General features: G+C 46.0%; 1 protein-coding gene across 1 annotated transcript in view; it reads left to right on the forward strand.

The window, feature by feature from the left end:
* The first annotated feature begins 9,002 nt into the window (after positions 1 to 9,002).
* LOC142590213 (cytochrome P450 3A14-like) overlaps positions 9,003 to 21,284 on the forward strand; it is a 44,933-nt gene continuing 32,651 nt past the window's right edge. Inside the window, exons 1-3 of the mRNA XM_075702133.1 lie at positions 9,003 to 9,283; positions 16,427 to 16,523; positions 19,150 to 19,202. Coding sequence (XP_075558248.1) covers positions 9,207 to 9,283; positions 16,427 to 16,523; positions 19,150 to 19,202 — 227 coding nt within the window. The 5' untranslated portion in view covers positions 9,003 to 9,206. The remainder of the gene's footprint in view (positions 9,284 to 16,426; positions 16,524 to 19,149; positions 19,203 to 21,284) is intronic.

Here is a 21,284-nt window from a genome sequence, read left to right on the forward strand (position 1 = left end):
TATCCATATATTACCGGGGGACCGTTTCGTTAATCCTTCTTGAACTACAGGCGTAGCTTTTTCGTGGTAATGAAGGGTGCTAATGCAAAATTGTTTTGCGTTTCTTTACTTAGACTGTTTTAGGGTGTCAGAATAATTAAAAGTGCGTTAAAAATACAGGCAGAACTCTGAACAACACAAGATCACTGAATGATTGTATTCCTCAATCTTTTCCGTGTCATTTGGTTCCGTTCTTTTGATTTTACTTTATATCAACTTGCAGAGCAGCAAAGCTTTCCGAGTCCAAATAATTTGACGTCATTTCGCGTGACTGAAATCTGGCCGGTTCCCGGGACAATTTTACCCAGAGCGAATTCAAACGAAATAGCTGCATCTGCTGCTGAACGCTTCAGTTAACAGCAGATATCAAAATGTCCGAAATAATCACTGATTAAACAAAAACATGCAGACCCCACGCACTGTAAGAATCGATGTAAGCAGTGTTTTTATTTTTTTGGCTGTTTGCGTTCATTCAGAATATTTGGCGGTGATGTCGACGGCCAACGACCCTCCTGGTGTGATGTTGAATGTTACGTGGCGTGAACCACTTGTGCTTGTCTCCTGTCTGGGCTGTTTCACGTAAGCATAAACGCAAGCGCTGCAGTTACTGCAATGCTCTTTCGGGGGCCTAACGCGTAATTAGAGCCGTCTGGAGGTCATCGTATCGATGACCAGGCAATTACAAAGCGCATTTCGACAAATACCAGCGAGCCCCAGAGAGCCCTGAGGCGACAGCCACGAAGTTCTCGATGCAAAGGGCTCACACATGCCTCTCCTGCGTCCCAACCATGTACATAATGAACTTTCTCAACCATTTCCCGATGCGACGTGCCAAACAGCTTCCAGTAGCAGCAGCAATGGAAAATTGCTGCTGCTCACAGGCAGAGAAATATTCACTTCAAAATATTATTTACCAGACACTTGCTAACTAATCCTTAAGAAATGGCTATATCGAGCTAGTTCTCACTTTGTAATTAAAATCGCAGCCAGTGCTCAAAGCGTAACCACTCTCTGGAAACAGCCTGCACAGCACAAATAGAGGGAGAAAATGCGCCGCCGTTCCACACTGTGAAAGCGGATGTATAGCGAAGCTGTTGTCGACGTTAGGCATGCAAAATCGACGCTATACGACGTTACAGAAGCACCAACAGCACCACAGGTGTAGCCAGGCGAGGGGGGGGGGGAGCTTATGGGGCTTCAGCCCCCCTCCCCTACAAATTTTTTCATAGTGTCATGCACCGCGGGCCAAAACAATCCCGGCGCCAGAACTCATTCGGGGTTTTGTCTAGAATGGTCTTTTTTACGCTCGAAAAGACTCTAAATCCAGCCCGAGTTCGCGCGAACAGTGTGAACTCGGAGCCCCATCCGAGCCCAAAGTTTCAAGGGCGTTTTGATAGCGAACGGGCTCGTCGCGGCATCTCGCGGGGGTCACGGAATCTAAGGAACACATGGATTACAATTCCGTAACTTTATGGGCTTAAAGCTCTGGAACTTTTGATTCAAAGGTTTATTGACATTTCCAAAGTCGTGCAATAAATTTTCAACCTCAACCTTCTGTGTTTAGTGTTCTTATAAACATTTCACACAATGGGTGCATTGACTTTTCTAAGGTACATCGGACCATAGAGCGAGATAAGCCAAATCAACACACTATCATAGAAGTTGGCAAAGCACGCAGCAAGGTCCGATGATGCGAAGCGATGTGGTGGTTCATTTGCGCCGTCATGTCACAGAAAAGAATATTAACATCTTTTTTCACCTGCGCCAAAGCATCGATGTCAAGACAGTAAAGCCAGTAAAGGTAACTACGTTCTTATTTATTTTTTTACTTTGAATTTAAGTCGCAAGGACCACATTTAGCCTCCTCAGTTTTCTTGCTCTCGCTACTCTCAGGCTGCCAGAGCACGTCAGAATGCATACGTTTTTCTCGTGTTGTCCCGACCACCGCGCGGCGCACTTTGATGCGCGTTCGTTTTTTCTCTGGCCGTGTGGATTTTGGCCCGCCAGAGTTTTGGACGCTTCCTGGCTTGCACAAGGGAAAAATTATGATCACGCTCCGCCACCACTGTGGGGACTCGATGTATTGCACCGCCTCAACTTGAGCGCATCATCTTCATTTTGATGCTATTGCCACCTTTCCGGAAAGTATTTTGTCTCGCTGATGTAGGATACTGAGCAGTATGCGTATGGTTCTCTGTGGACCAAGCCGTGTCACGTTTTCTTCAATATTCCTTTGGGTAGCCACATTAGGTGCCCCAAGTAGGCATTCGATTGTGGCCAACATGCTTTGCTTTGGATTTTCTTTTCTCACTTCGGTGCCCCCCTCCACCCACAAAAGGAAGAAAGACATTATTACGGCGCAGCGAATTGTCGCATGGGGAAAGTTCCGTTTTGTTACTTCTTTTCCGGAAAGTGACGGGCCACGGGACTCTGATACTCTATGTTAATATGATAGCAAAGATATGGACTCTCCAGGCGCGTTCTTGCCGTCGCCGTCGCCATCGCCGTCATGTTCCGTGTAAACTTCAAAGGCGGAAATCGAAAGTTTGGCGGTAGCCCGTCAAACTGATGACGACGGCACGACCACGATGGCATTACGACAACGGTTTGACAATAGAAACATGACAGTGACTGTTTGACAATGACGGCATGACAAGTGTGGCATAGCACTATTCAATAACGACAGGGTGATTACAATAGACCGACGAAGAAAGAAAATGAATATTTATCAGGACGCAATGACGGCGACATGATGGTGACAATGAGATGGCGTTGCTGAAGCGATGACAGGCATAGAACGACAGCGTGACGACGACTGTGTGACGACAATGGTGCGATGACGACAGCACGACGGAGAGTCAGCTCACGAAGCTGGAATGACGACGATTCAATGGCCACGACGCCATCGCTGTTGTGGTGTGACAATGAATGGAGGGCGACTCTGTGACGATGATGACGTGGGGAGGACGGCATGACGAGTGCCAGATGACAAAGCATGGATGATGGCGATGCGAAGACCACGACGGCATCGCGACCCCGAACCCATACGTAGTGGGCTAAGTTATTAGACAACTTGGGTCATGTGTCGGGGTAGAAAGCATGACGACCACGACGTGACGAGAGTAAGGTGTCACCAAGGTAGAATGGCGACAATAGAATGACAACGACAGCATTACGTCTAGCAGCACATACGCAGTGACCCAAGCAGGTAGACAGTTTGGACACTGAGTCGGCGTTAGAGGATGAATGGAGGGATGGATGGATGGATGGATGGATCGATGGATGGATGGATGGATTAATGGACGGATGGATGGGCAGGCTCAAATCAGCTGGGCTGCGTTCCTCGCTCGCGTGCATGTTGCTCTTTCATCCGCGCTAGGCTCCACCCACGCTCTCCGCATCGCTGTGCTCCGCCATGCTATCTTTATACTCTGCTTTCCCTCTCTCTCAGCTCTCACCTCCAGTTCAGTGAAGCTGCGGACGCAAAGAAAACCCCATGTAGGTTCTAACAGACCCACTCTAAAATCCCTATGTGCTTGTCACGCTTCCAGGCAACTGCAGATTATGTGGCCGTGATGTTCCCTAGGAAACGCTGGCGGCGCATGCTATGCACGAAGGCGAGCTTTGTGGTTCTTTTTTTGATGGTGTGCAAGGAACCGAGGTCGCCACGCCGCTCGTACTAAGACAGACTTCAAACGCAGCTGGAAAGCGCTATATCATTAAAAGGGGTTTGTGTTTGAGTTTCCACGTAACAGAATTATGTTTTTTCGTATATCGAAATTAGAATCCGACGCTATCATGTCTGTCGGCTGTGCATAAGTCGTACTTTGCAATTTTTTCTACGTATTTTACCATGATACATTCAATTAGTTCAGGAATTTCCTTGCGCCACACGCAGGGCCTGCGGGGTTGGGTATGCGCAGCTCGCAATTATTTGCGCCGCAGCCACGTCCGGCACCCAGCACGGGGACCCTAACACTATCGCGTTGAAATGATTTTCGCGCTATTACGCACGACAGTGTAGTTGTTTGCTTCTTCAAGCAATTAGCTTCAAAAAAATTAAATGAGAACTGCGCTTTCAGCAACAAGTATCGCCTACCTTTCTTATGACGCAATCGCAAGACAATGGGGTAACAGGAGTCGGCGCCATTCGCAAGGAAGTCGTCAGACCTTGGCTCCATGCAGCCATTAGCTGGCTCTTCTTGGCGGCCAGCTTCGGCTGCTTGCAGCGATTGTGCTTTTGGCACGAACATCACAAGATCGTAGCCGCTTGACAAACGCTTAGCCTTCGGCAGCGATGTTACACAATATTAGCGTCGTCGAGTTGCCTTGATAAAGGCTCTTGACCACTTCACAAAGCTGAGGCACCCGCCCCCTGTAATGTTGGGCTCGTCAGCAGACCTATGAGCCCCACGTCCAGGCGTGACAGTGTGCGTGCCTGGGTACGAGCCGCATTTAGAAAAACCTCTTCGACGCCAACTTTGGTCACTGGGCCGTGCTTGAATGAGCAACAACATGGTTAAAGATTTCTTCAGCATTGAAGGAAATGAATTCCCCCACATTACTTACGGCGAATACACACTGCAGGGCTTGTCCAAAACTTGTCAAAAAGAGGTTAAGAGGCTGGTCTAGCGTAAAAGACATCGTGTTTTTTTTTCTGATTAGCAGGTAGGGCCTTTTAGCTGCAAAAGCTCATAATGTCGGGCCATATCGTCTTATAGCACGAATTTTGTTCTTTAAAACTAGTTTTAAATGTTTGTTTGCCCGAAGAAAACATTCAAATTGCAGTTATATATGCTTCTATGCGAGGTATGAACATCCGAAATTGCTCTCTCGCCGTTTGCTGCCGTGGTTAAGATTTGTAGACTCGCTTAAAGAAAAAAACAAAACGGGCGCTTTCCACAAAAGTTGCTTTATGTTCGGATGTTTTCACATTGAACCAACGCCGACTTGGCATGTGAACCGTCTCAAATCATATGACAGTTTGCAAAGTAGTCGGTATTTGCACAGATGGTGACTTCAATGTATGTATATGAGTGGATGCAGCCCCCCGATTTTTTTTTAAGCGTTCACCTTTGTTGGAAGCGCCCCGTGTAAAACATTGTTTTCTGAGTAAGAGATGGGGACACGCTGATACGTTTTTGCTGGAGGGCCACAACCGTTGTCCAAATGAGGATTTCTCTCGCTTAAGCATCCCCTTTGTATTTATGCGCTCAGATTCCTTGTACCGCGAAATCAGGACAACATGCTCGAACAGGGCGCTTCAGAAAGATAAGGCCCAGCGCATCGGCACAAACCTCTTGTACTCTGTACGTGTTGTAGCATCGTCTGAACCAACAAAGTGTACCGCGAAACAGCCCTGACCAGAATTCGCATCGGGCCTTGTAGCGACGGTGAGTTTGGCGACGCTGCCTTTGCTTTCAGATAAGGAGAGTGTTGCAATGTCTCGAGTTTTGTCGCGTCAAAGCAGGCCGGTGGTAACCACTGCACTTTAATACGACGTGCTCAAACGCCAAACCGTTTCACGGTCTCTGTGAATTGCACTTTTGTTTTCTAATCGACTCTACATATTTGTACAAGGAAGTGAGGCTTCGATATCTGGTTGGATGCGATGCTAGGTGGGTCAGCGACTGGAGCACGAAAATAAAATGCAATCCCTGTCTTGTTGCTAATCGCGTTGGGTACTCTGGAACGGCCTTGAAAAGCCTATTGCGAGGAGCACTGATGATTGTAATTCTCCATGCACTGCAAATTTCTGTTGACTCGAGAAAAGGTAACCTCGTTACTGTTCGCTTCTACCATATATCAAGCAATTTGCGTGATGGAGAAACGGCTCAATGGGGACACCGAAGTAGTAAACACGTACGTCTTTGTGCTTCGCTTATTTCGAACTGTGTCAAGGAAATAATGTGCTCAACAACCTCGTCGCTCTGCCGCATGCAACAGCGTCTCGTATTTCGGCATTCGTTCCTTGTCAAATGTGTTGTGGTTCGTGTTTCTGCAACTGTTCTTAAATTGATAGCGGTTTTATCTACAAGAAGCGCTTCGTGAAGAGAGTGAAAGTAGAACGTTCAGCAGGCAAGTGCATACCTGACAAAATGAGTGGCGACAATTGTAAGCAGAGACAACTGATATCTCCATCTGCCCACCTGTGTTCTTTATTAAATATTTCACGTCACGCAACATTACTAAGTGATGTTTTCGACACGAGCACCATTCATCAAAATAGCTTTTTGATAACGGGTGCATTCAGAAACGCTTAGAGAAGCCTCTACAGGAGTAACCATGCCAAAATATTACAGAAGGCCTGACCTTGCCTCACCTTATCGCGCTTACGTATATTCTTTATTTATTTATTTATTTATAGAATCCAGTATCCACACGGCAATACACAAAGCGAACAAGCTAAACAATACAAGAAAGAAAAAAAATATTGCTACAAGACACGGTACGAGATTAAATCTGACAAATCCATTCTCTCATAGTGCGCAAATGTTGGACATTCGAATGTGTTTTCTTGTGGCAAAGTACGGGCTTAACGCGTACTACTTTAACTGTCAAGCCCATTTAGGCGATAAGTGCGAGGAATATGGAGATTATTCGAGTCATAATTGGTTAGTTTGAAACTTCTTGAGATATGTAAGTCTGTTTCCTCGAATCTAAAAAATTATGGGGTTTTACTTGCCAGAACCACTTTCTGATTATGAGGCACGCCGTAGTGGAGGACTCCGTAAATTTCGACCAGCTAAGGTTCTTTAACGTGCACCTAAATCTAAGTACACGGGTGTTTTCGCATTTCGCCCCCATCGAAATGCAGCCGCCATGACGGGGATTCGATCCAGCGACCTCGTGCTCAGCAGCCCAACACCATAGCCACTGAACAACTACGGCGGGTCACTCTTCGAATCTCGAGCGGACGAATATAATTGACTTCCGTTAGTTTGTAGGGGGAACGGAGTTATTGGAAGTATTGAAAACGTTGTATGTTGGAGGACAGTCATTTCACTTTCCACTAAAGTAGTTCCGGATGATTTAAATGACCTGTTGCGTGTTATCATCGAAAGGTATTTCTAGCACATCCTCTCACTGGAGACTGCTGCTGCGATACTAGCGTTTTGAAAGGCACGTACGTCAAGGGTCTTGCGTTCACGGGCGCTGGTGAGGTACTAGTGCTGCTGGCACTGACACGTCTTAGTATAGCATTTCTTCATAACATATTTCTTTTCGCCACTCATTTGCACACTCTTATTGCACATATAACTTATGCACTTTACACACACTGTTATTATGCGCCTCTAAAGCCATTTTGATATCTACCCTTCCCAACTCACTTTTGGATTAAAAACTCATGATCAGTTGCTTGGCGCTCTTTGGCCAAACCTGGACATTCTTTCATTAAATCCTACTCAGCATCAGCAAATCAATCAGTAGTATTTTAAAAACTTGTTGAACATGAAGCTTTCCTCTGGGACGCTTCAACGCAATGGATTGTATCCTAATTTACTGGTTCCAAGTGACCAACGAGATAGCATCCTTGTATATCTCTCAGTGAATGCGTCGGAACAACCCATTTGGAGAATACAGAGGACCTGACAAAATACAACTCTTTCTTTCTTCCCCGAAAGCCCGGCGTCCTTTTTTCAACAACGAACGCTTGTGTTATTTTAATGTATCTGGCCTTGTCGTAACCTCCTCTCGCCATGCTTACGACAGACCACTGTCCCTAACAAGAAAAAAGATCTTCCGAACACGAATCTCCTTTGGATCAATAGAAGGAAGTTCATCCTTTAACGATGGCCGTCAATTCCAAAGACCGAGAAAGACGAAAACGTTGCAGTCACGTGAACAGTTGTTGATTTGTTGTTTTCATAATGGCCACCTGGCGGCCTACGTGTGGTACCGCGTATCTCATACATTACATCACCGCAGCACGAAGTGGGGGAAAACCGACGCTAGCAACCTAGCAACTAACCAAACTACAATTTTCACACCGCACAACAAGGACGCCACTTCTGTTCAAAACCCACAGTTCAATGCGCATTCTATGTTCATCGCTCACCCGTAATCCATCTACGGCAATAACTTAATTAAATAAATTTTTCGGCTGAACGATTCTCGACTTTGGCGGTTCAAGTTCTTGTGAGACCTCCGAGCACCTCGTATATAAATGCAGCCTCCTCAGACCCAGTGTCCACGTCGCCAAAATCATCTTTCATCCTTTTCACTATTAAAACAAAAAAGCATAGTCCAAACTTTTCAATTTTCAAATATAGCGAGATGCAACCGGCACTATATATCGAACCTTTAATTATTCTGCTGCCACCAGTTTTTGAGAAAACTTATACTCTTTTTGAGGTCTTATGGTGCATCGTCACCGACAACGAAAGATAAATCTGCAGGTACGCTTGAACTGCGAGTAGGTAACATCAAGGACGAGAAGCGAGGACGATGAACCGCCAAGGGATGTTAAGCCTGTGTCTACGTCCTTAGCACGCAAAACACGCATTTATTTCAACAAACGTAAGAACTGCACCCTTTGAGCTCATATCAAAAGGGGTTGCTGCAGACATGTACTGAGATTGACATCTGAACAAGCAATTAGTTTTTTTTTTGTTCAATTTCGTAAGATGCCGGTTGATAATAATAGCTGACTACAACATGTATTCATTTGCTAGTAATTCGTTGGGACTGCAGATCGACAAGATCATTTCCGTATTATCAGCCCCCAATCACACGAACAAAGCACTTGCCGTACCAAGACGTACACACGTATCTGTGCGAAAATGAAGCGCCGCGGCGTACGCCATCGCTGGATCGCTTGCATCCTCGCGTAAATAAAGCAACAAAGAATCGCTTATCGATTCGAGGGCGTCTGAGAGCGCAAGTAGGCCGATAACAATCGACGTACGTACGTTGACCTTGGCTCGAACACCTCTGTAGGCTATGAGGAACAAAAACAAATGTATAGAGCTGCTTCGCCATTCTACGCGCCAGTGGCAGGACGGGTTGTAGGCATTCGCAGTGGCTTTCCTGGTCTCCTGGGTGACGCGCAGTGCTCTGTGCCTCTGCTTCACGTTGTCAACTGACAATCACTCAACCAAATCCGCTGCCTACCAGAAGAAACTTAGTTTGGAACCCGTGCGTTGGAAGTTCTGAGAGACGCTGTCATGGTCTTTGTTCTTGCCGGGTGGAACCTTAGTGTGACCATCGTGGTTGTTGTCATTGTTGCGACCACTTTGTACAGGTAAGTGTCGCAGCAGGTTGGGCATCCTGGTTCTCTGAGGAAGTTCAAGGGCTTACTCTTGTGCAGGTATAATATGACATTCATCGCGATGGTGGAATGATTTCACAGCGTTTTGAGAAATTCAGAAGAAAACCCGCAATAGTAGGGTAACGTAATGTCCTTCTCGGCAATCTCGAGCAGTTTATAAGTAGTAAGGGCCTTTTGAGCTCGTGATGAAACTCAAGGCTTCTGGATGAGCAACGGTCTTCTTCAATCAGATGTATCTCGTATTTTGAGGTAAATTGAACTTACAGCATTATTATAAGTCTGATAACAGGGATTCATGCATAGCAAAAGCATATTGTGAGTTGTGATGACAAGTGTAACGCATCCTGCTGCCGACCACAGAGCGATGCTATGAAATAACCTCTTTTCGACGATGTCTTAGTCGATGCTGCGGCGGCTTAGATATGCATGTTCATTGCAGTGACAACATGAATTAAAGCCGAAATCCTTTCAAATCCGAACTCTGAAATCCTCCACTCAGAAAAACGCATTCTTTCTTTTTTCAACTACGCACAGGAATAGGGACGAACGAAGATGAAACTATGAAAGCTGTCCTTTCTTCAAAACTAAAGCTACCTCAAACAAATCACTGAACATTGTAACATGCAACGTCAATTATGCATTGTTAGTAGCCATCTCCATCAACTAAGACTAAATTTTATGCTCAGTTTCCTGGTAGAAGTCATTGTACATAGAAACCTGAAAATTAGGGGTAGGCCGACAGTTCATGTTATCAATACGAATACATTCAAGTTATTCATGTGTACTAATATTCATGTCACATACTAACAATGCACGTACTAATACTAACATGCATGCTGAGAGGGGAATACAACTATTTGTATTCGTATTCGAAAAGGAACTATTGGGTATATTGGAAAATTCAAAAGCTAACCAAAAAAATTGCAATAGCCGACTCCTAGGGTAATGTTACTTTTCTTCGTCTCCTAAACAAATATGGCCAAGCATCATCAATTAATTGAAAATTTTCTAAGCAGCGCAGAAACAAAATGGGTAATGCAAGCTTTGTTTCAGGTTTCGCGGCGAAAGCCTGCATGTTTAATTGTGAGTTGTGCTTGCAGTCTTTCATGTGTTGTTTCTGTCAGTCTACTGATGTTTTCCTTGCAACGGATCCTTTAGGGTGTGTTCACGGCCACCAATTCCTTTAGCGGTATTTCTTCTTTTCTGTTTCGACTGATCTCTTTTGGGCAATCATTTATTTAGTGTTCTTGGAAAGCTAGTCGAAGCACTCATTCATTCTTGGAAATATTGATTGCAACGAGGCTCTGAACATGTTGAGATGCTATTAGAGCCCTTTTCGAATTACAATTAGTGATCTTATGTTTCAACCTGATAATTTGTCTCTCGCTGTGGCTGCTTGGTGGCTATGGTGCTGGGCAGCTAAGCACGAGGTCGCGGGATCGAATCCCCGTCACGGCGGCCGCATTTCGATGGGGGCGAAATGCGAAAACACCCGTGTACCTAAATTTAGGTGCACGTTGAGGAACCCCAGGTGGACCGAATTTCCGCGCTCCCCCACTACGGCGTGTCCCATAATCAGAAAGTGGTTTTGGCAAGTAAAACCCCATATTTTAAAATATTTTTTTGCTAATTTGTACCAGATAGCAGTCTTTTTCGCGCTAGTCAGTACAGGTGTAGTACCAAATTACACAGAAATAAGTATTCCTGCTGTGAACAGGCATATGCGTCTGCGCTTGACTATTCTACAATTCGATTCGACATACGATACTTATTGTTCGTATCCGATTCATGCTCTGAAAGAAAGTTGATGTTTGCCCACCGTTATTTAAATATTTCGGTGCGGCTGAAAACTGATATGCTTCGGAGTGTCCTTCGACAAATGGCAGCATGCTTGTTCCTTGGTAACAAGTTTGCGTGTTCTTGGTGTAAGAAGGACAAGATGTTTGAGAAAGTGCTAGTGCAAACTCATTCACAGTGATGGGATAAAATGTCGCTGGCGCTGGCGTTTTAACAACGGGGCACGTCTTTCAGAGGCCAGCAACTGTTTTCCTTAGCAGCAGTTCGTCTTAGTTTAGTTCACTCTCCTCCAGCCTCAAACGACGAAGGAGAAAAATAGGCTGTTGTGTAGAGGAGGGTGATGCGAGTTGAATTGATCAAAAAGAAGTGGAAGTGGGGGGGGGGGGGGTTGTTACGAAAGAGGCAGAAGGTACGGGTAGTATTGACGCTTCTTCCGAATGGTGGGCGTAACAGAAACGAAACAGGATATTCACGCGCAACTATATACTACTACGTTGGTGCCTGCCACAAAATAACAAGACTGCATCTAGTACGTTCCCCGCTACATTGTGATAACAGAGTTTCAACGAAATTCTGGAGACAGTCCAAATATAGTATATTGCGGCCATGGGGGCATCCATTATTTGAAGAGCTTTCTGGCGAGAAGCCCATGGCTCGCAATCACACCGAGGTTTGGGGTTTTGTGGTTGCCAGCATGCGGGCTTCATTTGTAGATAACGCTATGATATGTAGTTCTGTCTAGCTGCGCCAGTAGCTAATTTCCTCCTCTTTGCTGGATACGTGGAAACGTTTTCTGGACCATGGCCATCATTGTTCGTAGTCATCAAAGAAGCTATCTCGTGGCAAGAAGCCGCACAGATAGCTTCCTACTGCATTGAACACGCTTTCGAAAAACAACATCCAGCCCTAATAGAAGACGCAGAAGTTGTCACATTTGCGTCAGGAAACTCCAAAGCAAAGAATAAATAGTGTCAAAGATCACCTTACCAAGCTGATCAGGGCAAACAATGCCTCGTTTGCGACGTCTGTTGTAGAGGAACCACTATTTTCTCAATGCGATTAGCATGCTGGATACTTAACCCACTTTCTGATGTCTGTCTGTCTGTCTGTCTGTCTGTTCACTTTTGTCTCTGGTGGTTTTCCAGCCCGCTTGGGTCACTGGGTAGCCCACTGTCTAACACATGTAGTACAGGGATGCTGCGGTGAGGGGAACGCGTTTTATACCAACCGCCGAAATAACTTGGGTAACCGGGTATGAGACAAGACACTGGGTGTCTGCCATTCTTCAACAAACATCTTTTACGTCAAATTGAGTCACAAGGGTATGCGCCAGTGGGTATCCCTCCGGTGTACAAACACACAAAACAACGTTTAAAATTCCTCAGTTGCTTGGCGCAATTGAACTGGCGTCATATTTATTCAGTGAGTCGTGTACATTATATATATATATATATATGTGTGTGTGTGTGTGTGTGTGTGTGTGTGTGTGTGTGTGTTTCGTGAATGAAATAAACAAATGGCCAATTAATGCAAATGAAAGTGGATGAAACAACGATTTGCGGCAGGTAGGGAATGATTCCACGTCTTCGCATTACACGTGCAATCTCTCACCAGTTGAGCTACCGCGGCGACAGTTTCCAATTCACTTTGTTTGGTATTGATGTTTTACTACTAGAACTGACACTGAGGTTTAGAAGTATCGTTATTTGGGATAGTTGGTTAGATCCAGCAATGAGGGTCATAGCGCTGGAAGACGCGGACAAGAGCGAGACAACAGGACAACCGTTAACTTGCAAATGAGTGTTTATTTCCAGAAAAACACCGGTATTTGTAGGCCTGCACACCGGAAAGGTTCGATCACCGCATAAGAAAACCGGCCACTTTCCGGAACGCGAATTCACTTGCATTCAGAGCAACTGAAGGGGAACTAATCCAGCTAACAGCGGCCCCTCGCTATCAACGCAGCTTCAACAACTTCTCCCGTAACTTTACCTATATTTCTATACAGAAGGCAGCGCGTATTAAATAAGGGTTTACACCCACAATCACCGCAATGCACAGACGCATGACCATCCCGGTATCGGTTCAGTTTTTCATTGTGTTCTCTTAACGTATCATTCAGGTTATCCAGACTGCCCAATGTAAACCTTCCCGCACGATAACGGAAAGCGGTACAGAATATTCTTTACGCATGACACTAGAGGGGGCCGACGTGTATCTTTACAACCCGTGCGTTTTTTTTTTTTTTTGCAACACGGATCTGTGGCACTGCATAAGATGAGCAATCTGTGCGTGATGCGATGAGTCCATCGCATTCCACTTAGGTTGAGTTGAAATAGAACGTAAGAAGTTCAAAGAACCCAGTCGCTTAAATACCTGTTTTAGTTTGAAAGCCAGTTACTCCAAAATGATCAATGCATGCATCAATGCCATGGTTAACTGGTCACAGTGCAATGTGCACCTGTGTGCCGCTCTTCAACGAACTTTGACGCCGACGCGGGTCAATGTACATGCGGCATTAGGTGTGTGCGAATGGGCATGTCAAGCCCTTCAATAGATATATTCGAAGCAGACCCGGAATATTATGTAACGCTCAGTCTCTGCTGCTTTTCAACGAACATATTTGATACCAACTGTGCCCATCGGTAAGTGCGGCTGTTCAATGAACCTATTTGGTGCGACACTGGGGCACTAGGTGTGTGCCACTGGGAATTGGCCGCTCTGCAATAACAAAGAATAATCTTTTATATTTCTCCAATGCTTGGGCGTATCGAAACCACTCAGAGCGCGGGATATGAGGTGGCGCCGCAAGATGGCGCGGTGTGCGCAATGCGGGAGAGCAGCCCGGCTGCGTTTTGACCAGCCCATTTCGTGATGGGCCATTTTGAGGAGCCCAATGTGCCGTTAGAAAACATTCAAATATTCTCCCATGCGCGGCCCAACCCAAGCCACACCCAATCCTATCCAATCCAATCCAGCCCAAGTCACACGGGTTCCTCTTGGACAGCATTCCGACGCCTTGACATGCGGCGCCACAAATCCACTGCGAGTGCGCCGCTTTTAAAGGAGCGTCTTTCACGTCAACGCTTTAACGAGCAGAGCCATGAATGCGATTTGTATGTGCCACTCCTCGATGAAACTGTCAAAAAACTTGGCTCACTGAGTATGCGCACACTGGGTGTGTGACAAGCCAGAGAACAAATCTCAGCACCTGCACACCTCCGCGGCGCGCGTACGGTCTCGACGACCACGCCGGGACTCCACGGCAGGGCCAGTAGATGGCGCGGCGCGCCCGGATGGAAAGCGCGAGAGTGGAGCCCGGCTGCTGCATGAGGCGTTTCTTGGCGTTCGCACGCACCGGCGCGCCGTGTATTTCGGAGACCGTGCGCAGCTTCATGGCGGCGCCGCTAGATGGCGCGGAGTGTTCGCACGGAAGCGTGATAGAGGAGTGCCCCTGCAGTACACGCCTCATACATAAAGCGTCACAACACTGGCAGCAGGCTAGCCTCGTATGTTGCTTCGATGCTAAACCCATTACCTTCGACAGTCGTCGGTAGATGGGTTCTGCGCAATTTTTTTTAATGCGGTTAGCATTCTCAGGATACTGCACACCCTTTCTGCTGTCTGCCTATGGATGTCTATGGCAATTTTTCCGCCAACTTGGGTCACTATGTATTCCATGGTGTTAAGCGAATACAAAACTGTACGTGTCACATAAACCATGTTTCCTAGATGCATTACTGTTATTTCTAGGGTACCACAGGTAATTGAAAGCAGATGTTTCTCATGTAAAAGCTATTCAGTTCTCACGGCTTTTCATCGCGAACAGTTATTCATGGGTCAATGAATATAAGGTATATAAATATGGGATACACGAATTGATGTCTGGTGATCGTTCGTCTCGAATATTGGTGTTCTATTCGATTCAGAAATTTCACTATTTAAACAATCCTTCTTACAAAGGGCGACGCAGTGATATCCAAACACTATGGAAACACTGTCTGCGTGCTGTCTTTGTGCGGTAAGAAAGGTTATGGTATGCGGCGTGAAAAAGAAAGAAAAAAGGTTACAAGGTTCTGGAGTTTGTTCCAATCTATTACAAGTTTACCGAAATATCCCTCTGCGTCGCAAGTGCCATCCTTATTTCTCTTCGTGGAACGATGCTTCTCCCTAGACTACCAAGCGTCTATTGAGGAAATTACGGGCATGACAGCTTTGTTTGCCACAAAGATGTGTCCTCGTTATTGTTGCTCCGTGTTTAAAGTAAACACTGTTGTAGCAAATTTGTCACGATTGCAATGACCGTCCTCATGACAGCTCACTCTCTATACAGCTGCCTAAATTGTGCAAGTCTGCCGTATTTTTTTTTTCTGAACAGGAAAATATACGTTGCGATACCGTCGCAGAAATCGTTCGTTCTTTATTGTTCGATTTATCGACTGATTTATTCGTGGGGTTCAACGTCCCCAAACAACACTGAGGCTGTAACAAACCTTCGCAATGGAGTTTTCTGGATTAATTTGACCACTTCGGTCGCCGTTTTGACGTGCATGTGAATTTATGTGCTCGAATGTCTCCGCATTCCGACACTCCCATCCACGGCCTGCTGCTGCTGAGCACCTGATTGTCATAATAAGGTGCTCAGGTATGCTAAGGTATGGTGTAAAGTGTTTGGGGAAAGAGGGGTAAGGGTGGTACGTGGGGTTCACTTTTGCTCACAAGGGATGTCATACGCTACGTTATTTATTATTACTGCGCACGTTAATTCGACCCTTGCGGGACCGCACGATTTGCTCAAATCATAAGACAGGTCCAACTAACAAACTGTGGCAAAATTGAACAAGTCAAACTCTTTTTTTTTTATTTTACGAAATTGTGTACATTATCTTTCTGCTTTTGCCGGTCCGACTCAACCGGTATACAGCGCCGCTCGCCGACATGTTTAAAGCCTTCCTGAGCATTGGACTGAGAGCGAAAGAAGGTTCTGAAAAGAAACGCCAAGTAAAAGTAAAGCAGCTTCACGCCTTGGGATGCAGTTGTATCCTCTGATAAATGTCTTGTGCTTTGAAGCCCTTCAATTTTGCGTTGGATTTCCCACTGAAACAACAACTGCTGTCTAAAGATACTCACTGCAACAAATAAAAGCCTTCAAGCAATTCATTTGTTATATAAAGCTAATAGCTTTTCAAAACTGTCCGGCATTTCGCTTAGATTGTGAACCACAATCAGAGTTTCTGCACAATTTTTTTTTCAGAACCAGCTTAACAGCAAACGTTCTTAGTGTATTTTTGTTCGCTCATCGTTTTTCCGGATTCACAGATGGCGTCGGTGGCAACTAAGCTTTTTCAAACGGATCGCAATCCCTGGTCCAGAGCCGTGTTTGATCACCGGAAACTTCGACCAATTGTGGACTGAGGTGAGAGAAACCAACTGCCATCAGAAAATTGGTCGATTTTGTGCCTACTTTCTTTTTTTATTTATTTCATGGCAGCAGAATTTTCAGGAAAACAATACAAACAAAGCGCTACAAAAATTTAAAAATGAGTGAAAACATACTCAAAAGTCGGCGAAGCATGTGCAAGCTTTCAATAAGGGCTTACGATCCGGCGCAGTTTCTTGTGCAGCATACACGCTACGAACATAAGCAACGGATCTACGAAAACACGACCGAGTGCTTCGCCACGGTATTTCAGTGTGCCTGTCGCATATTCTACTGCGGCAAGGGCTATATGTAAGCCAACTAACACGAGCATATTATATGGTGGGTCAGAGAGATCTTTGAAAGGCAGAAAACTAATTGTGTATCGTGTGATATGTGTAAGCGCCACGCCACCGCTTGCTAGCTGCTTGGGAAACATGCCCCGTACATGCGTCCTAGCGTGCGAGGAATCACGCGATTAAAGCGCCTTAAACTTCGTAAAGTAGTGCCACGCTTTGAAGAATGCCGCCTCCTCCTCGCACGCTCTGGCCGAGGCCGACGCGGCGTCGCTATTGGCCTAATAGCATCACGTGGGCCCTCGCACCGTGCATCAGAGCCATTTTTACTCGTGAAGCGTCTACCGAGTGGCGCCGATGTTAGCGCCATTGCTACGCTCGAGCACTGTAGGCGGCGCCATGGTAGAGGAGGGAGAGTGAAAGAGAGGAGAAACGAGGAGGTGGGTAGTCGGAGGAGGAGAGGGTCACTACTTTCCGAAGTTTAAGGGGCTTTACACGCGACTTGAGACGCGCGCCGCCTAGCCTAGTTATGTGCACGCTTTGGATTGCAGCTCCATATTATTGCACCAGGTGGCACGCCACGTAGCAGTAGCATAGGTAGTTTTGGCAAGTTTTGGGAAACGTGGGGAAGTTTTCAGGAACAAAAAGAAGAGTAAGGAGGTGTATACAAAAATTCTAGAACGAAAAATATATATAACATAGCTGATCAAATTAAGCAAGGTAGGTGACTATTTCTCATCGCCCCGTTTCAAAGGGGACGCATATAAAGCATCATCGTCATCAGCAGCAGCAAGATGTTTCCGCAGTTCTTTCTAGATGCTGCGCAAGCTTCCCCATACACGCGTCCTAATGCGCGAGGAGTCATGTAATGCGAGGTGCGCGCCCCGTGACGTCGATACGCGCAAGCTTTGTGTTGCAGTTGCGTTGTATTCCACCAGTTGTGGCGACATGTTGCAGTTGCATCGTATCGGGCCCCGTGTCAATTAATGTAACATGTGCGTCGCGTGGTCTAAATACCTGTGTTTGCTCTTTAAGTGCACGTTATGGAGCCTCCTCGCAGTGTGCGTACAGCTGCTGAAGAAGCGAATCGCAGATTCATCTTGAAATAAAAGATAGCGCGAAAAACAGAACAAAAAATGGATCAAGAGACACAGACCACAATGTATCCGTTCTCGTTCTCGCGTGCTGCTTTGTTTCAAGATGAAGCATTGCCAACTCACCGAAAGTCGCAGTTTTTTTTATTGCGAACCGTAGAGCTACGCGCGCGGTTGCAACCACGCATCGTCGGGCTCAGCTGACCGCTGTGCAGGGAGCAGCTCAAGCCGCAGCTCGCAGTCGACGGCCGAAGTACAAGTTCTGTTCGTTGTCGTGAAAACGACGTGAAGACACTTCGCCGCAAAGGCACTTCGCGGCGATGACCCTCTAGTACGTGCTGCCGAAAATAGAACACCTATGAAGCGGCTCCTGCAGCTCACGCTGTGACTCTGCGGCGTGCGTCGCGCAGACCGCGACTTTTTCCCTCTATTTTACGCGTTCTTCTAAACATTGCAACGTCTTTCTTTTATAAGAACACCGCAAATGGCTTGCACTTTCGTCTAGCATCTGGTAGCGCACGCGCCAAACTTTCTGACCACACGGCACCCTCTTGGGAAAAGCGTCGATCATCCCACACACTGCCATTCAGTAGGGGCGGCGCGACTGCGGTGTCACTACTCCTGTAACCAGCAAGTAGTCTCTTTAGTCCCTAGCTGTCTCACACATCTTTCTTTTTTCCATCTTTTGTTCTGGGGAACTACATATATGAAGAGACTGTGTCGCGAAAATTTACTGCAGCCACTGTAGAAGGTGGACCCACTGGCCAAAAGTGTTGGCGAGATAAACCAAAGATAACCTCGAGGTAGTGCTTTTCACCCCTATATATACATATATATATATTCCAGCTGACAGTAGTCTGCACCGGACCACCGTCAGTAGCACTTCGCTCCTTGTAGAGGCAGGACGTGTGTAGAGAGTGAGCTCCAGCAAACCACATTGCAATGTGGCAAAAGCGGTGTCTAAGTATCGATAAGTAAACCCAAAAAGGAGTCACGTAATGCTTCCGCGTTCCTCTCGCATTTACCGCTAAGTCGCCACTTTTTTTCCTTTTCCAGTGTCTTTACCTTATGCATATAAAAAAAAATCTAAAATAAGACTATGTAAATACTTTAGTTCTAAGTGATTTTGTTATCGACGTAATTGACGTAATTATGTATTTCTGTAGCTGTGCGTTGAAATGTGCTTGCACTGATAAATGTTCCCGTTTTTTCGTTTGTCTGAAACACAAACAGGACACAATAAAAGTCATGAACGAATGGTCTACAAAATATGGCGACATCTACGGGTAAGCCTGAGAGTATTTCAGCCTAATTCTAATATTATAGCGCCTTGAAATAGTGTTGTTGGTCAGAATGGTTTCAAATTTATCCATTTGGGGCAATATAATCTTGCCACGTGCGTGCCTGTCGCGGTGTTTACGTTTCGAAAGTAAGGCGGCACGTATAAGACTTTTTTTTTATTTATTTAGAGAGTACGATTGTGATTTGGTCGTCACACTCTAATTAGTCTGTGCTTCATCTTTAAACCAGCTGTGGCCCTCAGAATGTGCTATTTCGCGAGGCAAGCAATATTGACATCACTAGTAAATTGTGCAACCAGCAGAGCAAACTGTATAAATATGAAATGTTTTGCAAGCCGGTTCAACGAGATGGAGCAGGTTCAGCTAATCCTCACATCCAGTGTGAGTATTTCCCTTGTGGCTGTGTCCCGCAGCAATAGCGATGCCCTTCGTCGCAACATTGAAGTGTTAGTGAGGGTTGTTGACAGTTCGTCTTCGGGCACGTGATTAGCAGCGCTGCCCACACATTTTCAGTAAGGGATCAATTTGGGAAACATAGGCAACAAAAAGGAAGGACAACAGAAAAACGGCGCAGAACGGCAGCATAGCCGGCAGCGCAGCTTGAACAATCTGTGAAATCCCAGCCATCACACCATTTCAGTATGCCCGCCCCTGAAAGAAAATGCATATTGTTGGCCGTTTCCGATGCATGACTGCGTGTGACGGGATTTCGATTGCGCATCAGCTTAGTAGAAAATATTTTTTTCTTGGAAGTGTTCTTTAGGTGCCCACCATTACAGTCAATTTCCGTAACAACCCATTAGGTGTAATGAAACAATCCGACAATCTCATTTTACTTGAAAGTATTTCTATATGCGTACATGAACTGCGGTGCAGCTTTCAGGCCGCTCCTTCCCCGCAAGAGCTCGACTATATGCCTGCGTTAAGGGGCTGTAATGAGGAAGTGTGTAAAAAGCTCAATGCCTATCGAAGCAAATTAGTCAAGAGCATTATATCTGTTCCTCCAGACCCGTTTCCACTTACAGCTATCAGTGGCGCGCCTTCTTTTACAGCTGACTCAAAAAAAAAAAAAATACGGAAGGTGTGTGGCTGGTGTCGAAAGACCGCCTTACACGTTACTGCTATCGCATTTAGGTTCCATTGGGTGGAACATATTTCCAAAAACTTTTCCACCTATAACTGGAACTGATGTGAGTGCAGAAGAGTGCGACGCTACTGCTTTTGTTTTACGAAGACAACTTGAAAAACAGCGCTGGTTAGAGCATTACAGAAAGACTATATTTCTCAGCCAACCCATTCTCGACTTCAGACTGTTATGTAGGTACATTTCGCCTACACCACGTATTTGCGCACCCCTTGATCTTTATGCAATCGGCAGGTTGTCCGTTTTTCTGTGGTTTAATTATGCCATTCCGCAATGTCGTTAATGGACCGCTCCGGCGATTTTTCGATATCTATTGAGCTTAATAAAGTGTTTACTACACGATCTTATATGCGCTATGATTATCTGTGTCAAATGATATGATTGAAAGTTATTCAGTTTTGATGTTTATGCACTTTTAAGATTAGCTTTTCTTTAAATATTAGCTGCGTCAAAATATATGACTGCAAGTTATTCAGTTTTGATGTTTAGGCATTTTAAAGATTAGCTTTTCTTTAAATATCTTCGGGATCGGCCTATAGGCCGATCCCGAAGATACTGCAATGCCGGCCCGACCCGTGGCGGCGGTGAAGCAGGCATTGAAGCAGGTGAAGCAGGCGTTAAGCACTCCCCATGCGTGGGCAGATCCCGAGGATAGTGTAATACCAGCCCGACCCGCGGTGGAGGTGAAGCAGGCGTTAAGCACTCCCCTACGTGTGCCGATCCCGAGGATAGTGTAATACCAGCCCGACCCGCGGCGGAGGTGAAGCAGGCGTTAAGCACTCCCCTACGTGTGCCGATCCCGAGGATAGTGTAATACCAGCCCGACCCGCGGCGGAGGTGAAGCAGGCGTTAAGCACTCCCCTACGTGTGCCGATCCCGAGGATAGTGTAATACCAGCCCGACCCGCGGCGGAGGTGAAGCAG

The sequence above is a fragment of the Dermacentor variabilis genome, chromosome 8 (genome assembly GCF_050947875.1).
Source record: "Dermacentor variabilis isolate Ectoservices chromosome 8, ASM5094787v1, whole genome shotgun sequence".
NCBI lineage: Eukaryota > Metazoa > Arthropoda > Arachnida > Ixodida > Ixodidae > Dermacentor > Dermacentor variabilis.